The sequence below is a fragment of the Ambystoma mexicanum genome, chromosome 4p (genome assembly GCF_040938575.1).
Source record: "Ambystoma mexicanum isolate Mex_15411 chromosome 4p, UKY_AmexF1_1, whole genome shotgun sequence".
In the NCBI taxonomy this organism is placed as follows: Eukaryota; Metazoa; Chordata; class Amphibia; order Caudata; family Ambystomatidae; genus Ambystoma; species Ambystoma mexicanum.
In genome coordinates, this window is record NC_090927.1 from 1,046,911,924 (window position 1) to 1,046,927,775 (window position 15,852).

A 15,852-nucleotide genomic window follows, 5' to 3' on the forward strand; every position below is an offset into this window, starting at 1 on the left:
TTTTGAGTTCTGCCATTTGGGTTGACCTGCGCCCGAGGATGTTCACCAAGGTGATGGTGGTGGTGGCAGCAACTCTCAGGAGATGGAGGGATTAATGTCTACCCCTACCAGGACGATTGGCTGATCAGGGCTTGGTATCCCGAACACGCCCTGGAACATCTCAGAATAACCTGCCATTCTCTCTACAGACTGTGCTTCTAACTTAATTATAAGAAGTCCCACAAGATACCATCTCAAAGACTCCAATTCAGTCATGGATGCATCCTTGGGGAAAATCCTCGCTACACAAGGTGTAGTGGTCTCAGTTCTCGGCAAGGTGTCAGACCTACTTCAGATTCCAAAGAGCCGCACAGGATCTTCTGTGGTGGGCCTGCAAGGACAATATTCTGAAGGGAGAACCTTTTTGGCAACCATGGCCGGAAATAACAGTAGTTAAGGATGCCTCACTCATGGAATCCAAACTACACATCAACCTTTTGGAGCTGAGGGCAATCAGACTAGCGCTGAATGCCTTTCTGCCCTCTGTATGGGGAAAGAATGTCCTGATAATGACGGACAACACAGTGGCCATGTACTACCTTCAAAAAGAGAGGTGGTGTAGGGTCACTACCACTGTACAGAGAGGAAAAACATATCTCATTCTTGGCAATTCAAGAAGGAATCTCCCTATCAGCAGTTCACCTAGCCAGATAGGAAAACACGCGGTGGACGCTGAGCAAGCAGAGCACAGTCTCCCACGAGTAGGAACTAGCTCAGGAAGTCCTTCAAGAGATCTTCACCCTTTGGGGAACCCTTCAGATAGACCAGTTCGCGACCAGTGTCAACCGGAAGTGTGAACTGTTCTGCTCCAGGGAATTTCCCCCAAGAGGAGCATTCGTAGAGGACTGGGAGTTTCTGCTTCTGTATGCGTTTCCTCCAATCCCCCTCACGTGATCAGGAGATTGAGAATGTTCAGGAATTCCATGATCCTTATTGCTCCGGATTGGGCCATGAGGACATGGTACCTGGACCTTCTGGACATGTCCATCTGCCCTGCAGTACCTCGTCCACAAAGAGAGGACCTTCTCTCGCAAGAGGAGAGTGGGGTCTCCATCCAGAGGTCAAGACACTCAACCTTCAGGCATGGTTTCTGAGAGGTTGAGATATAAGGATTGGGACCTCCCAGATGGCGTAATGGAGATTTTGCTTTCGGCCAGAAGGCCAGCAACGAAATCCTTTTACCGCTGCCGTTGAAACAAATTCTGTAGCTTGTGTAGGAAAAAGGGTGTGGACCCTTTTCAATGCAATACACCGATAGTGTTATCTTTATTGTTACATTTGGCTAATTTGGGGCTCCAGATTGGGGCCATTAAATGATACTTGGCAGCACTTTCAATCTGTAAGCACATCTCGGAAGCGGTATAATATTTCAAAATACCATTGATCATGCAATTTCTTAAAGGGCTCACTAATGTGTTCCTCCCTACACATTTTCAAGTCCCAATTTGGGATCTTATTCTGGTATTAACATTTCTGATGTGTTTGTTTATTTATTTGTATTGCGCGCCAAACCCGAAGGTATCTGAGCACATTTAGACAAGATTACAAGTATACTTTAAGCGTGAGTTACAATAGTTACAGTTGAATGAGTTACAACGTTTACAATTCATTTGTACATAGTAAGAATAGATAGTATATACATAATAATACAATGGATAAAGCAATACAAGTGCAAAGTAGAATCAAATATCAGTCAGTGGCAGTGGTTACAGTGCCAAGGAGTCAATAGCTACAATTGACAACATATAGACAATCCAGGGTGTTAGAGGTCCTTGGCAACAAGCCAGTTTATGGTATTTTGCCTAAAGTGAGGGAAGGGTTGGTCCGCTCTCAAGGAAGGAGAGCGGACCAACCCTTTGAACCACTCCACTCATGTCCATTAAGACTGCTAACATTGAGAACCATTCTGTTAGTTGCGTTAACATCAGCCTGCATGGTGAGTGAGTTGCAGGCCTTATCTAGTAAGCCTCCATTTACTTTTTTTCATAAAGGCAAGGTTGTCCTTAGGGTTAAACCTTCTTTTTTGCCACAAATTGTGTCTGTTTTCCATCTAGCCCAGAAAATGTTGCTTACAACTTTCCATCTGCCCCCTCATTCTGGCAAAGATCCCAGAAGGGCTTTGAGCTTTTACATTTCTCAGGTAACAAAGATATGTCACATGACAAGCTTTTCATTGGGTACACTCGACGCAAACTGGGTCGAGATGGATCATTCTGGCTATTTCAGAGTACTACAGAGTAGCCGGGAAAGATCCCCCAGAAGGCCTAAGAGCCCATTCCACAAGGGGCATGGCAACATCTTCTGCTTTTCAAAAAGGGGGCTGATAAAGGCATTTGGGCGGCAGCCACTTGGTCTACCAATCATACTTTTACAAAGTATTACTGTCTAGATTCATCCTCTATCCAGGAAGGAGGATTTGGGAAAGCAGTCTTATACTCGATCCATGACAAATCTTGAAACTGAAAATTCTTAATGCCACCTCCAAAACCTAACACTGCTTTGGGACTCTATCATAAGATGAGGAATACATGGTAGGACACAATCCATTTAAAGAACAAGTTACTTACCCCTGGTAACGTTAATTCGACTGGATGTACCTCCCAAGTATTCTTCATCGTCCCTCCCAGCGTACTCCGCTGTAGAAGTTCCAGGCATTACACTTTTACACTCTTTTAAAGTGTAGTACAGTCTAGCACTCACTGGGGCTGGTAACTCTGCATGGAGAAGGCATGAAAATGGAACTAAGCCAGCGGGCGCTGCGCTTGCTATATATACCAATGATGATGTCCACTGAGGGATGGAAGATCTCGAGGGACATCAAGTCCACTGCATCAATGCACAGCGCCCTCTGTTGAAAGAAAATTCCAAAGCAACTGAAGCTGGAAGATATCATATCATAAGATGAGGAATATGTGGGAGGAACATCCAGTCGAAAGAACATTACTAGGGGTAAGTAACTTGTTCTTCTCTGTTACCTACAACACCTACCTCTTTAAGGAGGTTGTTACCTAGCAGACCTCTACTTGGGACCTGCCTCCGAACCCTCACAGAAATCATATCCACTCCTCCATTTACAGCTAAAGTGAGAGGCATTACTTAGTGGGGCCATTGACCAACTTGCTGGGCCTAAGAGGAGCTCTGTCCATCTCTTCTGTGGGTACCATTGTGGAATCCACCACAGTTTGACTGGCCCCAATCTCTCTGATATCTACCAGTACACTATCTTTGAAATAGCACTTGTATTATCTGCAATGGTAGCAAACTCTTCAGCAACTTGTTTCTCCCAGGAATTGAGGGACACCAATGTAACCTCATGCCTTACACCTTTGGTCAAAGAGAATGGTAAGAAGGATGCCCGTTGTTTGGACTAAGGAGTCCCATTACACTTTCCATGAGCTCAATTTGGCACACCTTCCATAATACTTTTTGTGGGCCTTATCAGAACCATCCACCTTCTCTTTCTGCTTTTTCTGCTCCTCAGACTTCTGAGGGGCTGCTGTGTCCTTTTGGGACACTCTTTGGGAAACTGACAGGCATTCAGCAATAGCATATTTCTTAGCGTCTAAATCCTTTGAATCATTTAAATGTTGCTTATGTTCTAGGAAACAAAAATGTGCATGACAGGTTTCCTCATGCCAGCAAAGGTGGTTACCTTATGGCCTTCAACCCACCCACATATATTTTTAAGGGAGTCGTCCACATAGGTGGCCCAAGTGGCATTCACCTTTTTAAGTAAGTTTAAGTCTGTTGAAATATTTTGTACCAGCTCTAGGCAATTCCATAATGGCACCATACTCACTCCGAGGAACCCTGCTGAGAAGCCAAGCAACCTTAACCGTCTCAACAACTTCTTTTGCTTCACAAGCAAATTCAACCACAGTTAACCATTCTATGGTATCATTCTTTCCAACATAGACACTTCATCAAACTAGGATGCGAGGGGGACCCAGAACCATTCCCAGACCCTGTGAAGAAGTTTTGACGCTCAGTCAGCCTTGCAAATTCTAGCTGAAAAAGGTTGTCTTTCATTTTTCTACTTTGTCTGACTCCAACTTAGCCAACTTGCAAATCTATCGGGTTTTCAAGAACAAATAAAACTTCAACATCAACAGTACTGACAGTTGTAATAGTTGCATTAGACAAGTCATCATCTGAATGATCACTTGTACTAGGATCATTAGCAGTACCATTTGCAGACCTATAGCACTGGGAGCTACACCAACATTAATGTAGCATTCACCTTGGCTTATGGGGGGCGTACACAGCCGGTATTGGCCAGCCAACCCGAGACTAGGCATGCCTGACTAAAGCAAGAGCCTCAGCCAGGGCTCCATTCAGTTACAGGCCCTCTGTGCCCCCCCATACCGCCGATAGGGGATTATTGCTAGTCACAACTCCATTTCTTTTCTTTGGAGATAGTCTCGGTGCACATTACGCAAGTCCAATCGCAGTTAAAAAAAACAAACCAAAAAAAAACAAGATGCTGCTGGCATGGTAAACAGAAATGGGACTGTGTCCCTTTTTTATTTCTATACTGGCTGTGAGAGGGACCGAGCGCTGGGACGGGAGCTCACAGTTCTGGACTGGGAGGTAAATGGGGAGGGAGAGAGGGCGGGAGGGAGGGAGGTGTGGAAAGGGTGCAGCATGTCGTGGGGGTGGGAGATGGTTGGGATGTGGAGAGGCAACAGGGAGGGGTTCATTATTTGGACAAACGTTCTTGACTGGTCTCAGGAACTGATTCAAGATGGTTGATTTGTGCCTTGTGTACATACCACAATGCAGAGATTTTATGCGATATGAGTTCCTTCTCATTTTAGGAGAGCATTTTGCTGCCAAAAAGCGTTGTGTTGGGGTATTCAGACATGTTTTGTTATAATATTTGTTACAATTGTTTTGAAGTTTGTTTTTAATATTTACTTCCATAATATATTAAGATAGTTGTATCTCCTACATTCCTGCACAGTCTTATTTACTGATTTAAGACGGGTTGTTTTGACTGCCCTGTTGATAGTCGATAGTGCACGTGGTTGCTGGGAGCCTGTCATACATTAGTGTCTGGAGCATATACCTGTGACTAATGTATGCAAGGCTGCTGGGCAGCGCGTCTTGGCATTATTGTTCAGCCTGTTCTAAAATGCTGAGGCCACCTTTGACAATAAGGTGACTTGAGCATTTCTGAAAGTAGCGCAAATGAAAAGAGTGCATTCTCTTCGCTCCGTTCCTTTGCGCCTCTTTTTGAGAATCTGGCCCTAAATCTTCCTGTATCACACTTACATTTTTGACTTTCATCTTTTAATTACCAATCACACCTTTTGTGATCTGCTCTTTGGACTAGTTGACTACCGATGCTTAACACCTGCTGTTTACTACCTTATGCCAAGTTGTTTACTAGAAATTCACCTTGTTGCCTGTTTTAGGGTAACTAACATCTAATGCCAATCAGCACTTCTGCCCTGAGGGGGTCTTTCACTTCTACCATGAACACAATATAGTTTTCAGATGTACATTCAGCTATGATCTTTCAATGGGAATAACATTCTTCACTGTTTAATTATTATTAGTATTTATTAGGATAAGGAGGAAATCTTTGATAAGAAACTCTGCACATAATGCCGACTGAGCAATTCCGGGATCCTGGGCCTTACAATGCTAAATGAGATGCAAACATAAAAACACATTGTGAAGAACCCCCACAGGCATTGCTTTGCTTGTTATCTCCATGACCGTTATTTTACAGCATAAGCTCAGAAAGGCTGGGCCAAAAGTAGACAATTATTCACGGGATGCACCCATGCATCACGTTTGATATGAGCTCCTAGTAGTGTCCCTTAAATAGCATTACAGCGTTTTGTCACTAATATTTAAGGGAGGTCAAATGTGATGTTTTTCCAGTCTCCTCCAGGCTCAAACTACACATGTTGATGATGGGTGTTATGTACATTTTGGTTTTAAAAACAAGGTTTTGGATTGTATAAGGTTGCAGATCCCAACCAGATTGTGCATTCAGTAAAGACAGATTGTTAAAGAGTGACAGCTTAACAAGTAACCCACTTGTTCTCATTTGACTAAGATGTTTAATGATTTTTATCTCTGCACTGTAATGGGATTGTGAGTTATGCCAATACGTAATAGATACATATTCCCCAGTAAAGCTATGTTTTCCTTTTTTTAAATAGCTTCCTTGCGGTCAGAGCTTAATCATCAACATGCAGCATCAATCGACCAGCTGAGGCACAATCACCAACAGGAAATGGCAGCAGCAACAATGGAAGTAGAAAGAGGCATAGAAGTTAGCAGACGGCAGGTAAAAAGAGTGCAAGTGTGATCTTGGGGAGCTAGGTTAAAACATATACATGCCTGGTTTCCAATTTGACCATTGTGGTTCATAAACAAACTTCAAATAAATAGTACACAACATATGTATTTGCACAAGTGATGTGATGAACTGAACAAAGTCTAACACTTTGAGCAGTGCCGGTTCAAGAGGAGCATTCTGAGGGGGAGTTGACATCTGGCTAATAAGTAGTATCAGCTGCCATCACCCTTTACTCATATCCTTGTCTCGACTCTCTTTTTATCCTTTGGGAACTTGTTGCCTTCTTATAAGAACATTTCAACACTGGTATGCAGACACCACTATGGATGTGTATTCACCCATGGATCCAGCAAAGTTGCCATTGCCATGAAAGCATTTCTTTTTCTTCAGTTTCCCATTTACAACTGGACAGTGTGCACACACTTCCTCACATCATGCTGTGTCAACTGGCAACGTTTTCTCTACATCTTAAATGCCTGCCACTTTAATGTTCACTTTTCTATGTCTTCATTGAGTCTGCTTATAACATCCCAGTAGAACTTGTCACAGATGACACAAAAATCATTCCAACTCTCTGAGGCAGTTTAAGTGTTTTTATTCATTCTTGAATGGGCCCATATAGCTGTCCCTCTTTCTCCTGTCTTGTTATGTCCCTCTTCCCTAACCCAGGTGTCCTTAACCCACAGGTTACTGCCTACAGAATATTGGCCCCCTACTGTCTGAAGCTGACTTTAATTACTGTAGATTGCTGAATGTGGCCTGACTATACTCCCTCAGGAACTTCCTAACAGTCCCTGCTCTGTCCAATACAGTCATATTCAAACTCTCATTTCTTCCTGCCTGTCTTTGTACTACCCTGCCCTCCATTATCCACCCACATCGGTTCCCTCTCTCTCTTCCATTTCTCTGATGTCACTCAATCCTCCTACGACTTCTGTTAACTCCATCCTTAGATGTCAGTACTTACTACCTCCTCCACGGTACTACTACTCCCTCCTCACTACTACTACTCAATCACCCTCCTTTCACTCAGTAACATGCACTTCACAATCCCTCTTTACACTAGATATGTTCTGCAAACAGTTGCCACTCATACACGCACAGTCACACAGCAGTACCATTTTCACTCAATAACCAATGACCCACCTTCTCCACAAGTCTCATCCACAATCTGCCACTCCTTCCTCTTTCCTGCTGGTCTGTTTATCTTGCACCTACACCTCCTCTGACCTCACCCGAATAACCCACACTTCCTGCTTCCTGTGGCCCCCTCTCATAGCCCATTCCCTCTGGTGATTGGTTCTCTCTCCCTGGTCAATCTGGCCCTGCCTTCCCCATCCAGGATACGTTGAGCATGTCATCACAAAAAGGGGGTGAAATCCCACCCACTTCCTCCGCATGACTTTGCTGTGCAACAAACACAATGGCAGCCTGGGAAGGGCAATGTTTAAAATTGGGATCCAGGTGCTTTGGTTGAAGTTAAACGTTTTGTAGGCTTGAGGGTGCTGGTACCTCTTTGTTCCCTGGTGGTCTAGGGCATTTATCCATTGTTGCGTGTTCTTCATGGTGATACCACACAGCTCTTCTGTCTACCATGTGGCATTGTGGCTTCACCCCGCAGCCCTCCCTCCCTCTCTCTCTCTCTCTCTCCTGTTTGTCCATTTTACCGGCACTGGTTTTCCATCACACTGGGGCAGCCACTGTTTTCTGGGGTTGGATCGCTTGGTGACCTGTAGCTCTGACAACGTTCTGCATTGACTGTAGTGGCATGGAGAGGCCCTATGTCCCAGGCTTCCTTTTTGGTTTCTCGGTTGGTTTTCTGGTTTCAATGCCTTCTTCCTTGATGAAAAAGGGACATTCTGATTAGCATCTTACAAAGGAGACATGAAATGAGTGTGAACTGCAAAAACACACGCTGGCACAAAGGTGTCAGGAATTGGGACACTGTCAACTGCCACCGTCCTCCTCAGGGGTACGTATGACCATTGGTGTAGCAGGGGTCCCCATGGTGTGGGGGGGCTCACTGTCAGGACTGGCATGTCGTAATTCTGCAGGACCTGATGCAGATCCCACAGACCCTTACAAAGAGTTCCCTGCTCAACCTAACTAAATTTAGCTGAGAAGAAAACCCCAAGGAAGGGAAAAGGGGAGTGGAGAAAACAACAAACGAGAAAACTGCAGACGCTCAACCTCCTGGCTGTCCTTGGAATCTGTAGTGAAAAAATATATACCTGGTTATAATTATACTGTGTAACTAATATCTTTTGGGCAAATGTTACTTAAGTGAAAGACTTTTACCTGCTAAGCCACTGCAAACTGCTTAGAGGCTGGATTGTTCAGTTTAGACTTTTTACATGTGAAAATGAGTTTCCAGTTTCATCTTTACTAGAAATTATGAGTTCAAAGGTTTGACTCTACACACACAATATCAACAAGCTGGAACAGTTCTGTAACTGTGCATTAAAACCAGATTGAGATTGTAGAAATGGAATGCTCTACTTAACTTTTGCTTATAATGCTGAGCAGCCAAAGTTCCTTTGCTTTCTACTTCTGTTGAATGAACTCTTGTTTTCTGCTGAACTTGCAAATGCTATATCATTTCTTCTGGCAAATGCATAAGTAATGTCACTTCACTACCAAGAGAAATGTATATTGTTGAAAACCCTTTCTTTTAAGAATGAAAGACCCCTTTAAGAATGGCTGTCCTCTTTCTATTGCTCTGCTTTCATAGTTCTTAGTCTTGCAGTGCCCTTCAGAAAGTATCTTGCCACCACAGCCGCTTTAGCACGATAACTGAGGTAATTGAGTATTTATTTGCACGCACTGTTAGTAATCCGTGGAAAAGTAGAACGCACGCAAAACAAATCCTCTCAAAGACGCGCGCACAAGAAACCTGCACGCTACTTAGAATATAAACAATTTACACGCGCCTCTCTCTCGCGCTGCCAAAATAATGTAGCCTCGCGCTCGCGACGGCTCAAAAATCCACGCACTTCAAAACACACGCATTTAATTACTCCAAACTCGCGCCCAACTTCAGATGAAGCACGCACACTTAAAACACACGCGCTTCTTTCTCGCGCTGTCAACGTTTCATGCAAACTCAATGGACCTCATTACAAATCGCCCGGTATGGAAACAACAGTGGCGGTAAACCCGCCGCCACCGTTGTTTCCATGCCGGGCGATCACAACTCCTGCAGGCGCATTACGAGATGCTGCCGGTGTTTCCATGATCCCCATTCCGATTGAGTCCCAGAGGACTCAATGGGAATGGGGATTAACACCATTCCGCCTCCGTGATTCCCGGAAAACCGGGGTTGTAATGCCCCAGTAATTCCAGGAATCACAGAGGCGGAATGGTAAAACGAGTCCGGCGGTAACCAGGCGATTTTACCGCCTCGGTTACCGCCAGACTCGTAATGAGGCCCAATGTCTTGCTAACGTATTTACAGTAGATTAAATCTGTAGCTGCTGACAACAAACTTCTCAGCTTAAACTTCTTTAAATATAGATTCAGCTTCTTATATTTTTTATACTACCTATGAACAACTAGTACAATTATCATTACTTTCTCTGATTTCTTTGTATACAAAATGTAACGCTTCCACCTGCAGTCTTCAGAAAACGATTTCCTCAGCTACTGTTGATTTCTTACTTATGATGCTTTCTCTGGTCTCTCGATAAGGCCTTAAATTAAGGAAAACTTTAACACACAACCTGTCACTGAGGTTCTAGGGAATGAAAGGCAGTTATAGAATCCTGCACACTAGCCAAGTACCCAAACCATCGTTCTCCCAGCCAATCAGATAAGCTCAGCATTCCTCCATTTTAACTTGGGAAACCCTGCATTCCTCCATCTTAACTTGGAAAACCAACTCTTAAAGAAACAACCTCCTATCCTGTGAATCACTACAGGCCTATTCCAGCCCACAGGCCCGACAGTACCCCCTCCACAAAGCCCTGTCTCAGGGCCTGGTTTAGTAGGGAACCTTCTATGAAACCTTCTCACCAACCAAGGGACATGTACATCTACCTGATCTTCCCATGATCTTTCTTCCGGCCCATACCCATTCCTATCAATGAGATACTGAAGATGTCCTCTAACCAACCTGGAATCAAGAATCTCCTTAACCTCATACTCTTCCCCATTGTCCTCAGTAATAACAGCCGGTGGAGATTTTCCTAAATTAATTCCCTTCACACAAGGTTTTAATAAATTCACATGAAAAGTAGGATGACTTCTGATGTTAGGAGGTAATTTTAATCTGACTGCCACTGGATTAATGACTCTTTCAACTTCAAACGGACCAACAAATCTTGGGCTACATTTCGTTCTCCCTTTCAGATGCAAGTTCTTTGTAGACAACCAAACCTTTTGTCCCACCTGATACTGTGGACCACTCTGGGGAACCCCTCAAGTGGATCCGTTCATCTCCAGCTTGAACAGGAATTGCACACTTTTCTGCTCCACGGAATTTCCTCTGAGAAGAGCACTGGGGGACGTACTGGAAGTGGACTGGAACTTCCAGCTCCCCTGTGCGTTTCTGACGATTCCCGTCATTCCTCTATTGATCAGGAGGTTGAAGAGGTATGGAGAAACCATCATCCTGATCGCACCAGACTGGGCTAGGAGAACGTGGTACCCAGACCTTCTGGACATGGCCATCTCTCCTCCCCCTCACCCCTGGAGGCCGGACCATCTCTCTCAGCAGTGGGGGCTGGTTTCTCACCCAAGGTTGCACATGCTCAACCTGCACGCTTGGATTCTGAAAGGCTAAGGTACACGGTCTGGGACCTTCAACAAAGATGTCATGGTCAGGTGTTGCTTTTGGCCAGAAGACCAGCAACAAAATCTCTTTACCGCTGCGATTGGAAGAAATTCTGCAGCAGGTGCAGAGCACAGGATGTGGATCCCTTTTTACGCGACACCTCAAGGGTGTTGTCCTTCCTTCTTCATTTGGCAAGACGGGGCCTTCAAGTCAACACCATCAAGGGCTACCTAGCAGTGCTATACATTCTTAAGCTCACACCAGAGCAAGGATCGTACTTCTCAATCCCCTTGGTGGTGCAGTTTTTAAAAGGCTTGACTAGAACCTTCCTGGTACCAGAATGGGACTTAAACTTGGTGTTAACTTTTCTCATGCCTTCTCCATTTGAGCCATTACATTTATGTCCTCTAAGGCTACCATCCTGGGAGACAGCCTTTTTGGTCGCCATTTGCTCTGCCCGGAGAGTGAGCGAATTGCAGGCCCTGTCCTGTAAGCCACCTTTCATTATCTTTTCCAATGACAAGGCGACTCTGAGAGTGCGCCCTTTGTTGATCCCGAAGGTCGGATTGGAATGCTACCTGTCAAAGGCAATTTGTTTTCCAGCCTTCTAGCTGCCTCCTCATCCTTCCAAGGAGGAAGAAAGGCGGTATAGACTCGACCCTACATCTCCAGGACAAGACATTTCAGGCCGGAAGATCAGCTATTCATTGGATTCACTGGCCCGAAGATGGGAAAAGGAATAGCAAAGCAATCCATCTGTAGATGGATTGTGCTTTGTGTTTCCGAATGCTACACCATTGCGGGTAAGGAAATTCCTGAAAGTTTCAGGGCTCATTCCACTAGAGGTGTGGCAGCTGCCTCTGCTCTCCAAAGAGGGCTACCTGTTAAGGACATTTGTCAGGCCGCGACGTAGTCCTCTATACACACCTTTGCAAAACACTACTGTGTGGACACAGTTTCCGCAAATGAGTTCTCGTTTCGGTAGGGCTGTCCTCCAACAAGTAGTGACATAATCACCATGGAGTTCGCTCCTTCCCTCCACCATAATGGTTTTACTGCTATGGGAGTCTATCTAATATGAGGAATCTGTGGGAGGACACGATCCATTAGAAGAACAAATTACTTTACCCCTGGTAATGCTCTTTCTACTGGATGTTCCTCCCACTGATTCCTCAGCACCCTCCCAGCCTTCCCCATGGTTAAGGCGCTCTCTAAAACAATTATACAATAACTCTCCTTTAACGCTTGACCAGCTATCCTTGTCTCTAATCCTTAACGTGCCTGTGCAATGGGGAAAAAACAACTGAGGTCACAGGGAGCCAAGCGTGCTATTAGTACCCGCATCAGCATCACGTCCGGTCACGCAGACAACTCAATGGCCATTGACGGCAGTGCGCAAAATGCCCCCGGCTGGGAAAAAGTTTCGAAGAGCTGCAAAACAGGAGAATAAGTATCTAAGATGAGGAATTCGTGGGCGGACACAATCCAGTAGAAAGAATATTACCTGGGGTAAGTAATTTGTTCTTTCAGACACTTTGCCCTCAAATTGATATCTTTCCTCACACTTCAGTAAATTTCCTGTTGCCAGTACTCGACCCATGTGTTATTGTTTTTTCCTTTTGTGGCAACCTTTGTTTAGTGCTTTTTTTCACTGATGCACTGGTTCCTCACCCTTTCAAACATTGCCTGCACTGTACTGCTTTACTGGTACCCTATATTGCCCTGCAGTTCGTTCTGAGGCCCGTACCTAATAGATAGTCTTAAGTTACCACACATTTCCAGCGCAGTAATTGTGACATAGAGGCCCCATCTATCCCAGCTCCTTGTGTCTGCAACCACAGGTAGTAGTAAAATGCAGGTTCTGTGACCTGCCCTTGTAACATGACCCCACTGCTCTCTGAGGTAGAGCATTCAGGAGGTAAACAACAGAAGTTTCTTCCTAGACCATGGCAAGGAATCTCTAGTAAAGGTTGACATCACATAGAGAAGGGTGACATTTTATTAGGGCTACCTCTAACAGGAAGCACCCTATTTATTCCACCCCACTTGCAGGTAGAGAAACTTGTGTAGGAACTAAGCCACAATGGACAATACATTATGTTAATACTATATGTGTAGGTGCCGGTTATTCCTCCACTAGATAGTCTATTAGGCAATGTGTCCTAGTTTTGTTGCCAATGCAGTTTGTCTTGGGCTGCTTGACTCAACCCGTTGACCTATAAAACAGTAAAAACCTTTTCACCCACTTGCACTTCTTAGACTGTTCTTGCGCTACCCACTATTCTACTTTCTGATTGACTATTTGCTAACTTCCTCCACCCGATACAAGTCCCCTCACTAAATCTAGCTCTATGACCAATCCACATTTGTACATGATGATATATGGCCAAAGGGCAATCAGTGTTTCATTCCAACCCTTTGCTTGAGTCCAAATGTCATTACAACACTGGGCAAAACCCTGGGTAATACTTGACCTACTATTATGGTTCGTACAAAAGTATAGTAAGAGTCATCATTAGTATTGTGACAGCTCAGAACAAAACTGTAATCTGTTATCAAAACAGTGATGCCTAGGGGGAGATCAAGGGGAAACACCACTGCAGGATTGCACCCAGGTTAAATTACACATGCATTAACTCAATGCAGGTCTTCACTGCATGGCGAGTGTGGTGAATTTGTCTGATTGGGCACAATACAATGATGAGAGCAACATGCTATGCAAGGTTTTATTCAAGCTATATATTCGAGCTCATTCATTCTCTCTCAGGAATCACAAATGTTATAGTTACCTATTTTAGCTGAACAAAATTACAGCTGCAACAATAAAAAGGCATGAGCAAAAAGAAGACCAACAGCATTGTGTTACATTTTTAAGAATTGATAATAGCAAGTGGGGGAGTTTTAAGAGAACATTGGAAAGAGGCAAGAGTGTAGGCTGAGCTGAGGGAGTCCAGAAGAGCATTCCAAAGTTTGGGAGCAAGAAGAAACACATGAGTGAAATTGAGAGAGGGCTCAAGGAGGGTGGGGAACAGCTAGTTGGAAGAGATGAGGACTGAAGGGCACGAGGGGTAGAATGAACAAAAACAAGAGAAGAGTGTTAAGAGATTGGTAAGTAATGAACACATTTAAAGAGAATTCAGAGGTAGAGTAAATGAAAAAGGACAGGCAAGGAAAGGCTACCAAGAGAAGCCAAAGATGGAAAAATAGGGGAGTGATGGGAGCATAAATGGATATGATATGATAGGTTATTTATAACGCGCTTAATACCCAGAGGTGTCTAAGAGCGGACCCGGGGATCGAATCCGTGGTGCTCCATGTCATCTTGCTTCTAAGACAAGCACGTTGCCGCTGAGCTATCCTCCCGAGACCATCATGGAAGGCAGATGACAGAAATAAAAATAGAATGAAGAAGGGAGAGAGCATAGGCCAGAAAAGGTGAGGAGAAATAACTAAAATGGGGAAGATCGGTTTGAGATCTTGAGTCTAAGTAGTAGACAGGGATGAATTTTGTGGATGTTTTAAAGTTGAAAATGGCCTGTGCAAGTAGTAAAAGACTTCTGAGAGGTCAAACACAGTAAAGGATCATAAATATCACATAGAGTGCGAGTAGAAGCAAAGAGGGGAAGCAAATCAGAGCAAACAAATAGGAGAGTGGGAGACAACTGTGAGGAGAAGGTGCAGGTGAGAGAAGTTTCAGGCTTACATGTGTTGAGGTGTAGAGGGTGAGCAAATATCCCAAGCTTAGGAGCAGAGAGATAGTGAGTGCTGAAAGCCTGAAGTTGATCAATGACGGAAAGATTTGAGAATTATCAGCTTAGAAATCGGAGATTAAATCAAAAAATATAATGATTGAGGAGAGGAAATAGCATAGAGAGAATAGTAAGGTGCCAAGATCTGAGCTTTGAGGTACACCAAAACGAAGACATCCCGAATCACCAGCCTAGGGCATGGAGTAGAAGCAACTGTAAAGATTGGAATAAAACCAAAAGAGGATTGAAGACATAGATTTCCTTCTAATTTACCTTCCCATACTGGAAATTGTGCATGAAGGTGGTTGTTACGTTTTTCTAGTGTAGAGGCATAAATATGTGTCCTGAGCTGCTACGAGTGAGTGCATCTAGCGTGCCCAAACTATCCAAGTTTGGTTTGTTCTACCCCTGAAAATTATGTTGAAATAATTAGTTGAAATAGAGCCTTTTACCGCAAAATGTTCAGTAAAATTGAGTAAAAAGCCTTACAATATACAGGATTTACAAGCTTTTCTGTAGGGGAACTCTTCAAAAACTCAAATAAATGCAAGACACCACACCAACAGTACACAGTGCCTTTCTGCAACACATGTTCATGGTCACTGTATCCAAAGAAAAAGGATGGGACCTGCCTCAACAACATGTGCCATCAGTGCCCAATAAACCACATGTTCATCCAACCAGTGCCAAACAATGTATGCCAGTATTATCACTTTAAGAAAACATGTTTGTGCTGGTTGTCCCCAATCTAAGGAAGCATTGATGCAGTAAACACTTTCACGATGACTATGCCCACTTCAGGCCAGCATTGCCACTGTAAAATCTTTTTGCTTTACCTCATTTGCCTCTATCCACAATATGTGTCAGTACTGCTCTATAAAAAGTGATGTTTGCCTCCCTGTAGCACCCCCTCGAATATGCACACAAGCACCTGCTCTCACACATACTCCCGCTCTCCGATACATGCACCAGTAGTT

At 44.1% G+C, this 15,852-nt stretch overlaps 1 protein-coding gene across 4 annotated transcripts in view; it reads left to right on the top strand.

Annotated features, from left to right (window-relative positions):
* Window positions 1-15,852, top strand: part of FAM184A (family with sequence similarity 184 member A) — an 833,199-nt gene that overhangs the window by 697,528 nt on the left and 119,819 nt on the right. For all 4 annotated transcript variants that reach the window (XM_069606609.1, XM_069606608.1, XM_069606610.1 and 1 more), the window contains exon 12: window positions 6,216-6,343. In XM_069606609.1, the coding sequence (XP_069462710.1) occupies window positions 6,216-6,343 (128 nt within the window). The remainder of the gene's footprint in view (window positions 1-6,215; window positions 6,344-15,852) is intronic.